Genomic DNA, 19337 nt, shown 5'->3' with positions numbered 1-19337 from the left:
GTAGATAAAAGCTGCATAAATCTTTGAACAAGTTGCTATTTTCAAATAAAACTTCAGATGATATCTCAATGATGCCTTTCTAGGGAAAATGCCTCTATGTCTCTATCAGCAATTCTGCCATACCGGCCTCTCACTCATCAACAAATACTTAGATAGATCTTTACTGTGCCAGGCACTAGACCAATTACGTATGACTCAGGAATCTAAGGAGAGTCTTTCTTATCCATTCTTGCCCTATTACCAGTGCCGCCAGTACAATGAGAAAGCCCCACATGCCCTAGTTACTACCTGACAAGACTCCATCAATGGCAAACTACAGTTTTTACAAAAGACATGTATTTTCCAGAAATAGGATATTGGGAGAGGGGGATCAAGTGTTCCAAGTGTGATTAACTGGGGAATATGGTTTAATTAAAATGGACCATCATATTAAATATCAGTATGTCTGAAAGGGAAGTGTTGTTGCATTGGTGGCATGGAAACATTCAGCTACTCCATGAGGATCGGGGTCTTCTAATTTGCTGTTGGCAGCTGTAAACAGCACTGTGTTCATTTGACCTGTGCTGTTTTTACCATATAATTCCAACTAGGTGGTGTTGGATTATAATATTAGTTGTAGAAAGTGATCATTTTGTTTTCATGATTGCTGTTATGGTAGAGATTCTTAGGAATGAAATGCAACTGTTACAATAGAATATGTAGAACTGGGAAGTCAAACCAACCAAGATATCACGCTGGGTTAGAGAATAATGGAAAAGGTGGGTACAACTGTAAATTATGAAACATTCACAAGATAAATTTCCAGCAATTATAATCATCCAGAATATAGACCAAACTGAGAAATAAGTGAAAAAGAAGTCTAAGCATCGAGAAAAATAATTCTATTTCCTCCATAAAGAGGCCATTCTTAGGTACTAAGGTCAGGAGCTAATACTTTAGCATGTCCAAAACTAAAGGCACTGGTATAATACAGCTGATATTCTCATTACACAAAGAAGCCTTAAATTGTGTCCTAGTTTTTAATTCACAGTAGATAGTCAATGAATCATTTCAGAGCAGGTGCATTAGTGAGAGGGACAACAAAATCAATAGACAGAATTCAAGACAAGATGAAAATAGGAGCACAGATTTCTAATTTCCAACCATCCTTACACAGATCCTAAACTTCCTCAGGAAAGAAAAAATTCAATAGACTATAAAGACTGTAAGGCATCATCCATTCATGGTCCTAGGAAGTGCCCAGCACATTTTCACCCCACCATAAGGAGCTCAAAACCATTCCCGACACTGAAGAGTACATAGCACTGCCTGTGAAACCAGAGCAGATGAGTAAGAATGAAGGATAACTCTGAAATCAGCAGTAAATTAGTAAACCAGTAAGTAAGTAAATAAACAAATACCTATTTAAAACTATGAAATGAATACTAGATTTGGAATTTAATTCATAAATGGATTTTTTAGTAAGGGACACATGGGATTAATAAAATGAATGAACGGAAAGAAAAAGATGTGAAAGACACAGAAGAAATCAAAGTAGGAGGACTCAGTGTGTAATCGCATATTGAGATAAGAGAAAAAGAAACATATCTAAGGGTTTTGAAGCTTAAAAGAGAAGAATTTGGTATCTTAAAATATATAGGCTTCTGTTTAATGAAAAAATAAGTCATTCACCTAAACATGGAGATAAGTAGGATGTGAAGACACAGTCTTTCTCTACCTCGTTTGACTTGTTTCTCCTCCTTTGTAAATTCAAAACTAGGAAGGAATTTAAGGTTTCTATGTGTAATGAGAAAATCAAATATATTAAACCAGTGCCTTTAGTTTTACACACAGTTCTAAATTATTAACTCTAAATTATTTGTTCTAAGTTAATCTGATCTCAGTGCCTAAGGAATGGCCTGAGCAAATTTGTCATGTAACGTCCATTTCCAGTATGCCAATCTGAAGCACAGAATTTGAGTACTAAAAGTGACCATCATCAGATTTCTCTACCTCATGTTACAGGTTAGAAACAGAATCCAGATCTTCCATTTTCATTATACAATGTTCCAATCCAGAAGGCAAATTTTCCAGAATGTTATTAAATGTTAGGAAATAGAGTAAATAGAAATTAAATTGTTTAAAGGAAATGTACAGGCAATGCTTTATCCTGTGCAAAAATCTGTTCCTATAATGTTGTGACTTGAATAAATTTATTTAATGTGAATATAATTACGTATAACAAAGAACCTCACAATATAGAGGATTTTTTTTATAATAAAACTGTGGTGAATGAATGATTAAAAAAAATTTTTTTTGAGAGAGAGAGCAAGTGTGAGTGGGGCAGAGAGAGAGAGAGAGAGAAGATTCCACGCCCAGTGCAGAGCCCCACGTGGGACATGATCACCACTGTGATATCATGACCTGAGCCAAAATGAAGAGTAAGACACTTACCAACTGAGCCACCCAGGCACCCTTGAGTTTTTAATAAAATCAAAACTAATCAGATTTTTACTGTATTTGACAATCATATGTTATGCTTCCTTAATGTGAAGCCCTCTTATAAATAAAATAGGAAAATTAAATAAATAAAAGAGTCTTGCCTAAGTACTTGTGAAACCACAACTAAGTAACTTCCACATTGGAAACTGAGTGGAAACTATTCACACTGCCATAACAGAAAGGATTTGAGAGTCATCACATGTGTTTAAAAAGTGTTAATTTATAAAATAGGTATTTAAAAACCATTTTTCCCAGAGGATTTCTGAAGTGAGCTTCATACTGATTCAGAAAATAATAAACTACAAAACTAAAAAAATTTATCAAGGGCCAATATTTGTGAATGTTGCAATCATGTCAAAATGCCCAGGTCCAGTTTGTACCTAATTTAACAATACCATATTTGGGGCCAGTCATTTGCACACTTACAACAAATATACAGCATTTAAAGAAAGACACGGGAAATGCTCCTTCAAATGCATGAACCCAAAGCACTGATTAAAGAATTCCAGCAGCTGCTGATGAGTTATTTCCCCAAACAAAGTAACTGCAGGAAATCCAATATGCTAAAGTTCACATGGAACAGTTAATGTATTTAATTGTGCCAATCATTTCAGATGAGGCAAACTGACAACCTGGTTTTTCTGTACCTGCCAATGTCAGTTGTGTATACACACGTGTGGTAGCCCTTTTTTCGTTTTATAGGCCCTTTCAAATAAAGTGTTATTACTGGGGGAAGAGGGTGAAAGGGGTGTAGGGAGAGAATGACTCATCCTAAGATGGGCTGCAATGTTCCAGTTGTCTCTCCAAGGAGATCACTGAGACTGGCATTTGCTTGACCTAAGCCAGACAGGAAGCTGGGTTTTTTTTTGGGTTTTTTTTTTTTTTTTTTTTTTTTAAGTTATGTTTATGACATAGTTGGTTAAGAGTGCAGTACAGGAAGCTGTTTTCAAACCTGGTCCAATAGCCAAAGTCATTAACTCACAATTCTCCTTAAATCCTGCCACTTACGGAATCCTAATGTGCATCCCCTAGGTCTAGGTCACCTTTATCTCCCTCTCCTCCTTTCTTCGCATTCTCACCTCCAGTCAATCACCCCACCACCAGGACACATGTTCAGAGCCAGGCTACCTGCTCTGGTGGCCTCTTCAGATCTGTCACCCAGGAATAGTCCTCACTTGTCCTGGATTTTTCTTTCCCCTCGCCCCTGCTTGAAAGTGTATCTGTCCCTGTATTACTGTTCTTACTGTGAGGTTGCTGGCTAGCTAATCTGGGCCAACGTGTTCCTGGATAAGATTGGTTGAAACTGTAGCCCATCAAGGAATAGATCTTCATTTTTCACATGGGCCCTTTGGAGGTAGGTGATTTACATCAAACAGTAATGCCAATGTCAGAAATGTCATACTGTGGACAGTGATTTGGGGACAGATGCTCTATTATACCTTTCAAACCATTCCCAAGTAGATAGCTATTACATCTAAATGTGGAATTGCCTTAGGTTTAGGTCAAATAAACAGTTCTGACTTATCACTGAATTTACTAAATTTATGCCTATTTTGAAGACTTTGGATATTAACAAAATTTATATAATAGACAGGACTTCAACTCTCAATCAAATGAAAACAAAACTTACCTCTTTTTCTAATCATTTTTGAAAGTACAGCAAACGTAAAGATACTAATTATTTTTACAAACCTGGATGAAGTCAAATATGGTAAGAGGCAGAAGATCATCCAAAATTGCTATATCTTTGGAGAATCTATTAAGAATCCCACCTGTAATATAAAAGAAGATAGATTCCTCAAAAAACAGTAATCTCAAAAGGACAAAAATATTTGATAAGTTGGGATCATAGCAGAAGCATTCAAAAGTCAAATAAGAATTAGCATGTAATAAGATAAATAAGGTCTTAGAAAATTTTAGTGTTGTACAAAGATTCTAAGTAACTGTATTCAAGTGATTGTCTCCTACTTTTAAACCTTTATAAAATGTAGCTTCCTGTAAGATTCATTCTACTACTATCTTACACTTGCATGCTTGAATTTAATGATAATTTATTGGATTTGTTATCGTATTCCATCTGTATTCCATAATGCACGGCTCTCCCTCTCCTCTGACTGGTATACCTTCCTGACACACCTCTTTAGAACCCACAGCTACTGTTAATTTCTGCCTGCCCGTTATGTGGACCTCCTTTGCCATGCTTGCTCTTTCTACCCTCTTCACTGGCAATCTAAGCTTCAGCCTGTCTTCTGAATTCCAGACTCATGTTTGTAAGTCTGATAATGTTTTCCTTCAATGAAAATAAGTTATGTATGGAGTGTTTACTCTATGTCAGGCATAATGCTAGGCACTGAGATAACAGAGGTGAATAAGATGAGCTCCTTGCCTTTAAGGAATTCATTTTCTAGCGGGAGTTAAAGACATAATTTGATAAAACATAATACTGTACAAAGTGATATTGAATATTATCATTCAGCCCCCCTGCCCCCACCATTAACTGTAAGATAGAGTCTAAAACTCTTAGTTTAATATTTAATGCCTTCCATAATCTGGCCTTAAACCACCTACCAAATATAGGCTTCCCCTACACAAACATTCTGTTTATCCATTAAATTGGTCTATTCTTTATGCTCTACACTTTCCTAGCTCCCTGCCTTTTCCATATAGTTCCCTTTGCCTGAAAACCTTTCCCCTCATCTCTACTCATCAAAATCTATGTCTCCTTCCTGGCCTAATTCAAATGTCTCGCCGACAAGGAGGCATCAATGTTTGCACCAGTTCAAGCAAATCTCTTTCTCCTCTGGACATACCTAATACCTTTAATATATTTTGTCAGGAACTCTGTTGTAATGACTATATCCACATCTTGTATCACAGTCACTTGTTCATGTCTTACCTCTATTTCTCGATTGTAAATTGTTAGAGGTCAATGGGACCATGGCACACTTAGTTTGTATCCCTCACAGCCCTCAGCAAAAAGTCTTATATGTAGGAATTATTCAATGAATATTTATTGATTTAAGGCACTATCACTAGCCTTTAACAATAATATGTTCTTTAGCATATTTAATTAAACATATTTGTATATCTTTCCATAAATAAAGAATTGAAAAAAAAAGTCTATGGATTTATACTGTTTAGAAAATGAAAGTTCACTTTGGTGAAAAGAATATCATTCTGGTGCTTACTGTATTTCAAATGGTAGTGTTCCATCAAAGTTATCAATTCACATTTTCATCTATTCAACATAGTCTACTGAGCACCTACTACGTGTCCATGTGTCTTAAGGTTGTTTAAATAGTGACATAGAAAAATTGGGTAAGGAGTCAAAATCAAGGTCAATGTACAATTGGAGAGGGCACATGTGGGAGAAACTCAAGTGCACATACAAGGCATAGAAGCATCGGTTGCTGCCCAGTATAGCAGAGAATATTTAGGCAAAATAATGAGAACAAGTGAATCATAAGTCAGTTATAGTAATGGTTTTTAAAAGAAAGCATAATCCTTGCATAGAGAAATTGGGGGGGGGGGCAGAGGTGGAAAAAGAACATCTAGATGTTGTAAGATCATTTTGTTACTTCTTATGCATCCTGTTCTCCTGTCTTGGTAAATACGACAAATTAGAAAACGAAATGAAATACCATGTGACTTCACTCATATGTAGAATTTAAAAGGCAAAACAAACTAACACGGGGGGAGAAAAGAGAGACAAACCAAGAAATAGACTCTTAACTATAGGGAACAAACTGATGATATGAGAGGGGAGGTCAGGGGTGGGATGGATTAAATGGGTGATGGGCTTTAAGGAGCGTTCTTCCTAAGATGAGCAATGGGTGTTATATGTAAGTGATGAATCACTAAATTCTACACCTAAAACTAATATGACACTGTATGTTAACTAACTGGAATTCACATAAAAACTTGGAAGTAAAAAAAGAAAAGAAAAAAAGAAAATGAAATAAATGAGGGGGCCCTGGCTGACTCAAGTTCGTGGAGTGTGCAACTCTTGATCTCCAGGTTGTGGGTTCGAGCCCCACATTGGGTGCAGAGATTTCTTAAAACTAACCAAATCTTAAAAAAAAAAGAAAATGAGGGGTGCCAGGGTGGCTCAGTCGGTTAAGCACTGACTTCAGCTCAGGTCATGATCTCATGGTTTGTGAGTTCCAGCCCTGCCTAGGGCTCTATGCTGACAGCTCAGAGCCTGGCGCCTGCTTTGGATTCTGTGTCTCCCTCTCTGTCTGCTCCCTCCCCTGCTCATGCTCTGTCTCTCTCTCTCTCTCTCTCTCTCAAAAATAAACATTTTTAAAAAAGGCATTAAAAAAAAAACAAAATGAAATTAATGGTGATAATTTAAATATGAAATAGAGAAGGTTCAAAACCAACTGTGAGCAGTGTATAAAGGAGTGAGGAGCCCTGGAAAGTAAAGACGTGAAAAGGAAAGTGCACCCCCTATGGGAACAAGGCCCCATAGAAAGGAACAACATTAGAGACCTAACATTTATTTCACATTGGCTCTATAAAGACAAGTAGGTTGCCTTGTTTAATTCTCATAATGATCCTCTCAGATAATTATTCTTTTCTCCATTTCACATTGTGGAGGCAAGGCTCAGAAGAGCAACAAGCCTATGTTTATCACTCGTATGGGGCCAAGCCAATGCCTATGGCTTGGAGCCAATGCTCCATTACATCTCACCATCCAATTCTGACTGCTGGAAACTGGGGCAAATTTCCTAACTTCTCTGGGTTTCAGTTTTTCTATAAAAAGGTGAAATTATTGAATCAAGGTAATTTGACATTCTCTTTTACCTCAAAAATTTCTTAGCTCTAAAACAGGATAACAATGAATATACTCAAATGAGTCAAGGCTTTAGTGACACACAAAGACTTCAAAATAAATAGAAAGAAGATCTTTCTGAATACTGACACTGACATTTTGTTACCCAGATAAAAATGATATATATTTATTATCTTGAGATCTTTAGATAGAAATCACTCTAAAAATCTCAATCTTGGAACTTATTATTTGCTTTATAATTAAATATTTCTGTGTCTACCTCCTCTCCCTTGTCTGTGAGTTTTTCCAAGTCAAAAACTGTACCTTTTGCATCTTTTCATGGCAACCTCTGGCTTAGTGCCACACAAAGCAAGTTCTCCATAACCTTTCATATTTACCTTTTTCTTTTGATGAGAACATTTAAGTTTTACTCTTAGCAAATTTCAATTATATAATACAGTGTTTTCAATTACAGTCACCATGTTATACACCCTAGTTCCTCAGACCTTATTCATCTTATAACTGAAAGCTGTGCTCTTTTACCAACCTCTATAATTGCGCAAAAATACTTTACAAATACATTTGGGATTTATTCCTCTCCCACCCACCACCAAAACCAAAACAAACAAAAACAACCCAAAACGTTGGAAAAAATTTATTTGATCATCTTTGAATAGTTACATGAAACTAGATTATTCTGTCCCCATCAAGAAACTTCATCAGTAAAAGAATTTTCTATTTTCCTTGGTCACTTCAAATCTGCTTCTCTTTTAAACAATACTATACATTGGCAACGAGATACCTGAAAAAGGGCTAGAGCAAATATCTGAATAGAAAAGGACAATGAACCCAGAAAGGCCTGTTTCTGTTGCTACACTCTCAGCAGCATCACGGTCTAACAAACTAAGCTACTCTAATCAGCTAAGACAGAAACATGGAGCAATAATGTCTGGTAGCCTACAATTTCTAGGAAATGTGCATGCGGGTCATAAGGAAGTTCAACAAAGGGCAGATGCTTCCATCAAAAGCCAACGCTACCACTAAAAAAAAAAACCAGGGAAACTGTAGGACCTTTTGCTTGTGGATCAGCAGTTTCATTTTGTATACCTAGTCAAATACCTGCTTTCAACGTGTTGAGGGTTGACACAGGTGCTTGAAGAACAGAATGTAACATTTTGTGGTGTAAAATTTTCGACACTGTGATTAGAGTATGCACCAGTGGTAAACCTCTGAAGAATCCCAGAGCAAGCAAAGTGTCAGCTACTCCCACATAAATATAAAAGACATAATATGTGCTGGTATTGGTGAAGATCACTGCATAACTGCTATTTATACTCTTAGTACTATTCCCTTTGTCTTGAGAAGGCATTCTGCAAAGCAAAAAGAAATTGTTATTTGGCAACCAAACTTTCCCTCTGGATTTCCAATACATGTAAACAAAACTGAACTTGAGTCTGAAGAAACACAGCATATTTCATTAGCGTTAAATTATGCCTTTAATCTCATGGACTCACTACTGCAGCAAAGTAGTCAGTTTTTTCACCATTGAAAGAGATAGGATTGTTATTACACAGTCAGAAAAATACCAAATGTAAAATGCTGTTTTCAATATTTTTATTGCATTTTATGGAAACTAAACACAACTAAATCCTTTAGGAACTGACAAACAGCTGCAGAAACAGCACATGCTCACAATTTTAAACAAGAGAACTTAATTTTCCATTTCTATAATACTATGGGGAAATGAACTTTTATTCATTATTCAATATTCTTTAATAAGATCCAAATAATCAATAGAAACAAAATATAATCTGCAATAGAACATGGAATACTCACTGTCTAAGCAGCCACAACACAACCAAAGAAACAGCCACCTGGAATAAAACAATACACACTTAATTTTTCCCGACATCTCTACCTATTCATCCCAGACCCAGCTCTAATTCCACCACGACAAACAGCAAAATACACAATTTCTTTTTCCTTTCCTTTGCTTTCCTGGTCCAGCAGCTATAATAATTGTCCTAAAAATCATCCTTTGTGGTGAGAACATGTTAAGTTAGTGGAATTCAAATTTCACTGCATTAAATACTTTGCCATTTCTCTCTCTCTCATTCAACAGAAACTATTCATTGAATCTCACAGGAGAGCAAAATTTAATCTTTTAAATAATAAACTTTGTTCTAAGGATCCTGGGAAGATGGCGGAGTAGGAGGACGCTGAGCTCACCGCCTCCTGCTGATCACTTAGATTCCACCTACACCTGCCTAAATAACCCAGAAAACCGCCAGAAGATTAGCAGAATGGAGTCTCTGGAGCCAAACGCAGACGAGAGGCCCACGGAAGAAGGGCCCCTCCCGAAGCGGATCTCCGAAGGAAAAGCGAGCTGAGCCTGCCCCTCCCGCCCCTGTGCACCTTGACAATCCACCCCAGCTAATACGCCAGATCCCCAGCACCACAAGCCTGGCAGTGTGCAAGTAGCCCAGACGGGCCATGCTACCCCACAGTGAATCCTGCCCCTAGGAGAGGGGAAAAGAAGGCACACACCAGTCTGACTGTGGCCCCAGCGGTGGGCTGGGGGCAGACATCAGGTCTGACTGCGGCCCCGCCCACCAATGCAAGTTATTCAAGACAGCACAGGGGAAGTGCCCCCCAGTCCCGCAACACTCCAGGGACTATCCAAAATGACAAAACGGAAAAATCCCCATCAGAAAAAAGTCCAGGAAATAACAACAGCTAACAAACTGATCAAAAATGATTTAAACAATATAACAGAAAGTGAATTTAGAATAATAGTCATAAAATTAATCACTGGGCTTGAAAACAGTATAAAGGACAGCAGAGAATCTCTTGCTACAGAGATCAAGGGACTAAGGAACAGCCAGGAGAGCTAAAAAATGCTATCAACGAGTTGCAAAATAAAATGGAGACAACTACGGCTCAGATTGAAGAGGCAGAGGAGAGACTAGGTGAACTAGAAGATAAAATTATGGAAAAAGAAGAAGCTGAGAAAAAGAGAGATAAAAAAATCCAGGAGTATGAGGGGAAAATTAGAGAACTAAGTGATGCACTAAAGAGAAATAATATAGGCATAATTGGTATTCCAGAGGAGGAAGAGAGAGGGAAAGGTGCTGAAGGTGTACTTGAAGAAATCATAGCTGAGAACTTCCCGGATCTGGGGAAGAAAAAAGGCATTGAATATAAGAGGCACAGAGAACTCCCTTCAGAGATAACTTGAATCGATCTTCTGCACGACATATCATAGTGAAACTCGCAAAATACAAGGATAAAGAGAAAATTCTGAAAGCAGCTAGAGATAAACGTGCTCTAACATATAAAGGGAGACCTATAAGACTCGTGACCGATCTCTCTACTGAAACTTGGCAGGCCAGAAAGGAATGGCAGGAGATCTTCAATGTGATAAACAGAAAAAATATGAAGCTGAGAATCCTTTATGCAGCAAGTCTGTCATTTAGAATAGAAGGAGAGATAAAGGTCTTCCCAAACAAAAACTGAAGGAATTCGTCACCACTAAACCAGCCCTACAAGAGATCCTAAGGGGGATCCTGTGAGACAAAGTACCAGAGACATCGCTACAAGCATGAAACCTACAGACATCACAATGACTCTAAACCCATATCTTTCTATAATAACACTGAATGTAAATGGACTAAACGCGCCAACCAAAAGACATAGGGTATCAGAATGGGTAAAAAACAAGACCCATCTATTTGCTGTCTACGAGAGACTCATTTCAGACCTGAGAACACCTTCAGATTGAGAGTGAGGAGATGGAGAACTATTTATCATGCCACTGGAAGTCAAAAGAAAGCTGGAGTAGCCATACTTATATCAGACAAACTAGACTTTAAATTAAAGGCTGTAACAAGAGATGACGAAGGGCATTATATAATAATCACAGGGTCTATCCATCAGGAAGAGCTAACAATTATAAATGTCTATGCGCCGAATACAGGAGCCCCCAAATATATAAAACAATTACTCACAAACATAAGCAACCTTATTGATAAGAATGTGGTAATAGCAGGGGACTTTAACACTCCACTTACAGAAATGGGTAGATCATCTAGACACACGGTCAATAAAGAAACAAGGGCCCTGAATGATACATTGGATCAGATGGACTTGACAGATATATTTAGAACTCTGCATCCCAAAGCAACAGAATATACTTTCTTCCCGAGTGCACATGGAACATTCTCCATGATAGATCACATACTGGGTCACAAAACAGCCCTTCATAAGTATACAAGAATTGAGATCATACCATGCATACTTTCAGACCACAATGCTATGAAGCTTGAAATCAACCACAGGAAAAAGTCTGGAAAACCTCCAAAAGCATGGAGGTTAAAGAACACCCTACTAAAGAATGAATGGGTCAACCAGGCTATTAGAAAAGAAATTTAAAAATATATGGAAACAAACGAAAATGAAAATACAACAATCCAAATGCTTTGGGACGCAGCGAAGGCAGTCCTGAGAGGAAAATACATTGCAATCCAGGCCTATCTCAAGAAACAAGAAAAATCCCAAATACAAAATCTAACAGCACACCCAAAGGAAATAGAAGCAGAACAGCAAAGACAGCCTAAATCCAGCAGAAGAAGACAAATAATAAAGATCAGAGCAGAAATAAACAATATAGAATCTAAAAAAACTGTAGAGCAGATCAACAAAACCAAGAGTTGGTTTTTTGAAAAAATAAACAAAATTGATAAACCTCTAGCCATACTTCTCAAAAAGAAAAGGGAGATGACCCAAATAGATAAAATCATGAATGAAAATGGAATGATTACAACCAATCCCTCAGAGATACAAACAATTATCAGGGAATACTATGAAAAATTATATGCCAACAAACTGGACAACCTGGAAGAAATGAACAAATTCCTAAACACCTACATGCTTCCAAAACTCAATCAGGAGGAAATAGAAAGCTTGAACAGACCCATAACCAGTGAAGAAATTGAATCAGTCATCAAAAATCTCCCAACAAATAAGAGTCCAGGACCAGAGGGCTTCCCAGGGGAATTCTACCAGACGTTTAAAGCAGAGATAATACCTATCCTTCTCAAGCTATTCCAAAAAAGAGAAAGGGAAGGAAAACTTCCAGACTCACTTTATGAAGCCAGTATGACTTTGATTCCTAAACCAGACAGAGACCCAGTATAAAAAGAGAAGTACAAGCCAATATCCCTGATGAATATGGATGCAAAAATTCTCAATAAGATACTAGCAAATCGAATTCAACAGCATATAAAAAGAATTATTCACCATGATCAAGTGGGATTCATTCCTGGGATGCAGGGCTGGTTCAACATTCGCAAATCAATCAATGTGATACATCACATTAATAAAAGAAAAGATAAGAACCATATGATCCTGTCAATCGATGCAGAAAAGGCATTTGACAAAATTCAGCAACTTTCTTAATAAAAACCCTCGAGAAAGTCGGGATAGAAGGAACATACTTAAAGATCATAAAAGCCATTTATGAAAAGCCCACAGCTAACATCATCCTCAATGGGGAAAAACTGAGAGCTTTTCCCTGAGATCAGGAACACGATAAGGATGCCCACTCTCACCGCTGTTGTTTAACATAGTTTTGGAAGTTCTAGCATCAGCAATCAGACACCAAACGGAAATCAAAGGCATCAAAATTGGCAAAGATGAAGTTAAGCCTTCACTTTTTGCAGATGACATGATATTATACCTGGAAAATCCGATCGACTCCACCAGAAGTCTGCTATAACTGATACATGAATTTAGTAAAGTTGTAGGATACAAAATCAATGTACAGAAATCAGTTGCATTCTTATACACTAATAATGAAGCAACAGAAAGACAAATAAAGAAACTGATCCCATTCACGATTGCACCAAAAAGCATAAAATACCTAGGAATAAATCTAACCAAAGATGTAAAAGATCTGTATGCTGAAAACTATAGAAAGCTTATGCAGGAAATTGAAGAAGATATAAAGAAATGGAAAACCATTCCGTGCTCATGGATTGGAAGAATAAATATTGTCACAATGTCAAAACTACCCAAAGCTATCTACACATTCAATGCAATCCCAATCAAAATTGCACCAGCATTCTTCTCGAAGCTAGAACAAGCAATCCTAAAATTCATATGGAACCACAAAAGGCCCTGAATAGCCAAAGTAATTTTGAAGAAGAAGACCAAAGCAGGAGGCATCACAATCCCAGACTTTAGCCTCTACTACAAAGCTGTCATCATCAAGACAGCATGGTATTGGCACAAAAACAGACACATAGACCAATGGAAGAGAATAGAAACCCCAGAACTAGACCCACAAATGTATGGCCAACTAATCTTTGACAAAGCAGGAAAGAATATCCAATGGAAAAAAGACAGTGTGTTTAACAAATGGTGCTGGGAGAACTGGACAGCAACATGCAGAAGATTGAAACTAGACCACTTTCTCACACCATTCACAAAAATAAACTCAAAATGGATAAAGGACCTGAATGTGAGACAGGAAAGCATCAAAACCCTAGAGGAGAAAGCAGGAGAAGACGTCTCTGACCTCAGTCATAGCAAGTTCTTACTTGACACATCCCCAAAGGCAAGGGAATTAAAAGCAACAATGAACTACTGGGACCTTATGAAGATAAAAAGCTTCTGCACAGCAAAGGAAACAACCAACAGGACTAAAAGGCAACCAACGGAATGGGAAAAGATATTTGCAAATGACATATCAGACAAAGGGCTAGTATCCACAATCTATAAAGAGCTCACCAAACTCCACACCCGAAAAACAAATAACCCAGTGAAGAAATGGGCAGAAAACATGAATAGACACTTCTCTAAAGAAGACATCTGGATGGCCAATAGGCACATGAAAAGATGCTCAACGTCGCTCCTCATCAGGGAAATACAAATCAAAACCACACTCAGATATCACCTCTCGCCAGTCAGAGTGGCCAAAATGAACAAATCAGGAGACTATAGATGCTGGCGAGGATGTGGAGAAACGGGAACCCTCTTGCACTGTTGGTGGGAATGCAGACTGGTGCAGCCACTCTAGAAAACAGTGTGGAGTTTCCTCAAAAAATTAAAAATAGACTTACCCTATGACCCAGCAATAACTGCTAGGAATTTACCCAAGGGATACAGGAGTACTGATGCATGGGGCACTTGTACCCCAATGTTTATAGCAGCACTTTCAATAATAGCCAAATTAAGGAAAGAGCCTAAATGTGCATCAACTGATGAGTGGATAAAGAAATTGTGGTTTATATACACAATGGACTACTACGTGGCAATGAGAAAGAATGAAATATGGCCCTTTGTAGCAACATGGATGGAACTAGAGAGTGTAATGCTAAGTGAAATAAGCCATACAGAGAAAGACAGATACCATATGTTTTCACTCTTATGTGGATCCTGAGAAACTTAACAGAAACCCATGGGGGAGGGGATGAAAAAAAAGAGGTTAGAGTGGAAGAGAGCTAAAGCATAAGAGACTCTTGAAAACTGAGAACAAACTGAGGGCTGATGGGGGGTGGGAGGGAGGGGAGGGTGGGTGATGGGTACTGAGGAGGGCACCTTTTGGGATGAGCACTGGGTGTTGTATGGAAACCAATTTGACAGTAAATTTCATATATTAAAAAATAAATAAATAAATAAATAAATAAATAAATAAATAAAAAGAAGTATTATGGAAGTATAATACATGTCCACTTCACTAGGAATGTAAATCCAGTCAGGGCTTCTTTCTTAACAAAGAGAAGATAAATCATAAAGAAATAGGATACAGCAGTACTCTGACACATTTATTAAAAATTACAGAATGAGGGGCACCAGGGTGACTCAATTAGTTAAGCGTCCGACTCTTGATTTCAACTCAGGTCTCAATGTCAGGATTTGTGAGTTCGAGCCCCGTATCTGGCTATGCACAGTCAGCTTGGGATTCTGTGCTTGGGATTCTCTGTCTCCCTCTCTCTCTCTGCCCCTCCCCCTGCTTGCACTCTCTGTCTCAAAAGTAAAATAAATATTTTTTACAAAATTACAGAATGAAAACACTAAACATAGGATCTTGAAATACTCCAGTCAACAATCCCCTCTGGTTGTTGTAAGAAGCAGGAAACTGTCTCCTACTCTATTATTTGCATTTCTTCTCTAACTACTCAGTAAATGCACTGCTCAGCAGAAGCACTAGAAAGACCAACATAATAGAAATTTTATAGCCAATATCCTTGAACTTATCTAAGAACTTAGAGAAAATAGTGCTCTGTAGTAGAAAAAATGGTATAAAAATAAAAAGGTAGACTGACTCCCTTATCAAAATAACATATTAATGATATATAGTAACGAACTGAATAAGTCAACAAGTCTTTTTCAGTTTAGCACTCTGAATAAAAACGGGAAGCATATTGAACCAACCCGATGAAATCATAAAACCTAAATTGAAGTATCGTGCCTCTGAAAACTAAAAATGGATAAATCACTGTCATTAAGGAAGAAATATCTTAACCTTTCTTCAGGTTTTCTGGTCATGATGAACTAAAAGAACTAAACTATCTTCCTGGATTATCATCTGTACCATGATGCATACTAATGAGATACGTCAATATTAACGAGAAAAGGGCACACTGGTGTTAAGAAGCTTAGTCTAGAAGAAAAAGTGTAAATTTGGATTCAAAGAAGTTGACAGAATTCTGAACATTAGTGAATGACTTATGTAGCTATATAAATGTGCACATAATTAAAACAATTGCTATTTGTCTACTATCACCAAGGTTTTATTATTCAAAATTTTGAGAGCCAGTTCATTGACAATGGTCCCAGGACACTGGCCAAAAAGTCTCATCACATTATATTATTTCTTGCCTAGAAAATGGCATTATCAATTGTTTTTCCCATTTTAAAAGAGTTTTTTTGCAATAACTGTGGGAGCTCCACTAATAATTTATATCGTCTTGCAATTTAGTTTCTAGCTTGAAGACAAAAGACCACTATCTTCGTGATTGAGCTAGTAATAATATACACATGTGCAGCAGCTCAGAGCTCAACCACTAATTAGTTAATTAATTATACACCATTTTGAAAGGTACATAAGTTCAATTCCATGGAGCTGCATAGGACAAAGGTCCTATAAATTAAAATAAATCATCACCACATTCAGATAGGCCCATTTTTTTCTTATGTAACATGTAACTCTATAAACTGAGGATAATTAAGAATGTGACCTTTAGATGCAGAGGTTTAAATCATCAACAGTCATGAAAGGCTGGTTTGAGATTAAATGTGGCACGGGAATAGGTTTCATTCACATTAAGGTTGGTCATTTGCATGACTGGCAGAGATTAATGAGGTAAATATAAAATACATTTCAAAGCAAATTTTATTACTCTTGTAATAAATAATACACTTATGTGAGAGTGTCAAATTACCCAACTCCATATTTTTGGAGTATAAAGTATATTATATAGTATATTATATATATATTTGGAGTATTTTAAAGTATAAAAGGGATTATTGAACTTTCATTATATCTTGGTTATAGACTTGTTTACCTCAGACTATCTTGAGCTTAGTAATAATGGTATGACATTAAGGATATTAATGAGAACAGCAACTAGCATTGGTCACTATATGCCAAGCCCTACATTAAATGCTTTATAATCATGATGTCTCTTAACTCAAAAAAGGACCTGGGAAGCTGGTACTATATAACTCTATAAACTGAGGACAATTAAGAATGTGACCTTTAGATGCAGAGGTTTAAATCATCAACAGTCATGAAAGGCTGGTTTGAGATTAAATGTGGCATGCCACATTTTGCAGTCGCCATTTTGTAGATGAGGAAATTGAGGCTCAGTGTTGCTAACTACCTTGCTCCGTTTCATAGTGTTAACACAAGGTCACGGCCAAGTCAGTGTGACGCCATAGTTGGTATTGTACTATACTGCAACTCACATCAAGCTTCCATTTGGTTTATTAATTTAAATGATGGGGCAAAAAAAGAGATACCACCATAACTTAAAGATCAAATGGAAACTGATGGTTTACCGATGAAATAGTATGCACAACTTTTTGTTATATACTTTAAGATATTTAACACTATCTTACCTGGTCAGGGAGAAGTGATGATATTTTATGTAGACCCCTTCACTGAGGTTAGAAATATCCCAACAATAGGAAAAAACATGTAGCTGTAAGATTGGGTTTCAACTACATGTACATTTATACTGTCTCAGGAGAGACGGCTCTTCACCTGAGTCACTCCCTCCCTGAAGACAGTATGGTCCTGTATGTTAGATTTAGTTTGTATATTGGGACACAGCCTGTGGTGCTCCCTGAAATAAATATCTAGAGTAAGTAGTCATTCACAGGCTGAATCCAATCCACATGTGTGTTTTGTTGGGCCCATGTAGTGTTTCATTAGTTTGTTTTTATTTAATCAACTACCCACATTTAAAAATAGGAAAATTTTACAGAAAAAAACCTGGATTTCCATCTTATCTCAGTAAACAAAGACTTAGCGAAACTGATCTTAAATTCCCTCTTGGTAAGTCCTTTGCTGGTGCCGGGTTTCAGTTGGCCCCAGTAGACAACTGGAGGGTACATGCTTTCCATTCAGCCTCAAAGCCACTTCGCCCATAGACATTCTCTGCCAGGCCCCTTTTGGCATTTACGTGGCTGTTCCTCATTTAGAGAGAAGCCTCATCCACCATCCAGCTTTGAGAAGTTCTTATGTCCTCATGGGATTGTACTTGCAGCCTACTGTGCTGTTTGCACTTTCCTCCCTTGTTTTTTTAATGTGGTGCTGTGAAGGACAGCAGGGGTGGGCAAAGAGACCAAGATAGTGGTGCTGAATACAGACAAATTCTGTAAGCAAGAGGGCGATCTGGATCTCTGAAAGGATTGTTTCATATGGTTACTAAGCCATTAATACATATTTCATTCTGTGAAGACAAAGTCATTTAAAGGCGGTGATTCATCACTTGCATATTCAAAAATGCAATATCTAGAGTCAAATGAATTTAAAACTGAGTACAGAATAATTTTCACTGTTTAATTTCAATCCATATAATGTATATAAATCCATTCTTCTTTTTGTAGGTTTTGAACCTCTCTACTAAAAGCTCTTCATATATAAAGAGCATATATACAATATATGGAAAGAGAGATAATCCTAGCATATATAAAGAGCATATATAAAATATGCTATGTATGAAAGAGTAAAATGGCAATAGAAGAATTATATGAATCTATACATATAATTATGTAATTTAAAATTACAAATATATTGGGGCGCCTGGGTGGCTCAGTCGGTTAAGCATCCAACTTCAGCTCAGGTCACGATCGTGGTCCATGAGTTCGAGCCCCATGTCAGGCTCAGTGCTGACAACTCAGAGCCTGGAGCCTGCTTTGTATTCTGTCTGTCTGTCTGTCTGTCTGTCTCTCTCTCTCTCTCTGCCCTTCCCTTCCTCACACTCTCTCTCAAGACTAAATAAGAAAACAAAATTTAAAATTACAAATATACATATATATTTATGTGTGTGTATGTGTATGTGTGTGCATATCTATGTATATACCCTTCCAAACTATTCTTCATGTAACTTTAAATCACAGTAATATTTTACAACAGAAAATTCTTACCTCAGCCAGAAAAACAACTAAGCACCAAATTAGCACAAAAATCAAGCTCTTATGGACAGTAACATATCGAAGGTATGTGTTCCATGTTGTCACTGGTGGTATGCTCTCAACATCGTCAAAAAAGCACTCCTAAAAAAAAGAATCATGGTTACTACAAGGAGACAACACCGTTTCACATGACCATCGTGGTTTATTTTGAATCTTGGAAATAAAGGAATACTAGTATTCCTAGGTAAACAAATTTCAACAAATATAAACCGCTATGAATGACATGTGTGATGTCACTCTATAACCAGTATAATGTCCACTGAAGCAACACAGCTTTTTGAAAAATGAGAAATGCTGTAAGTTTTCAAAATTCTGGAAGTATATCACTGATTATACAACTGTACCAGCTTCAGACAATTTCACCATTTTAATGTTT

The 19337-nt window shown here is 37.2% G+C and overlaps 1 protein-coding gene across 1 annotated transcript in view; it reads right to left on the bottom strand.

The window, feature by feature from the left end:
- The window catches only part of CFTR (CF transmembrane conductance regulator), a 182189-nt gene that overhangs the window by 60742 nt on the left and 102110 nt on the right, over positions 1-19337 (bottom strand). The window contains exons 15-18 of the mRNA XM_049641727.1: positions 18914-19042; positions 9092-9129; positions 8375-8625; positions 4174-4253 (exon numbers count right to left, since the gene is read on the bottom strand). Coding sequence (XP_049497684.1) covers positions 4174-4253; positions 8375-8625; positions 9092-9129; positions 18914-19042 — 498 coding nt within the window. The remainder of the gene's footprint in view (positions 1-4173; positions 4254-8374; positions 8626-9091; positions 9130-18913; positions 19043-19337) is intronic.

This window comes from Panthera uncia, chromosome A2, assembly GCF_023721935.1.
Source record: "Panthera uncia isolate 11264 chromosome A2, Puncia_PCG_1.0, whole genome shotgun sequence".
Taxonomy (NCBI): domain Eukaryota; kingdom Metazoa; phylum Chordata; class Mammalia; order Carnivora; family Felidae; genus Panthera; species Panthera uncia.
The sequence above is the reverse complement of the archived record's forward strand: the minus strand, read 5'-3'. Positions and strand labels throughout refer to the sequence as shown.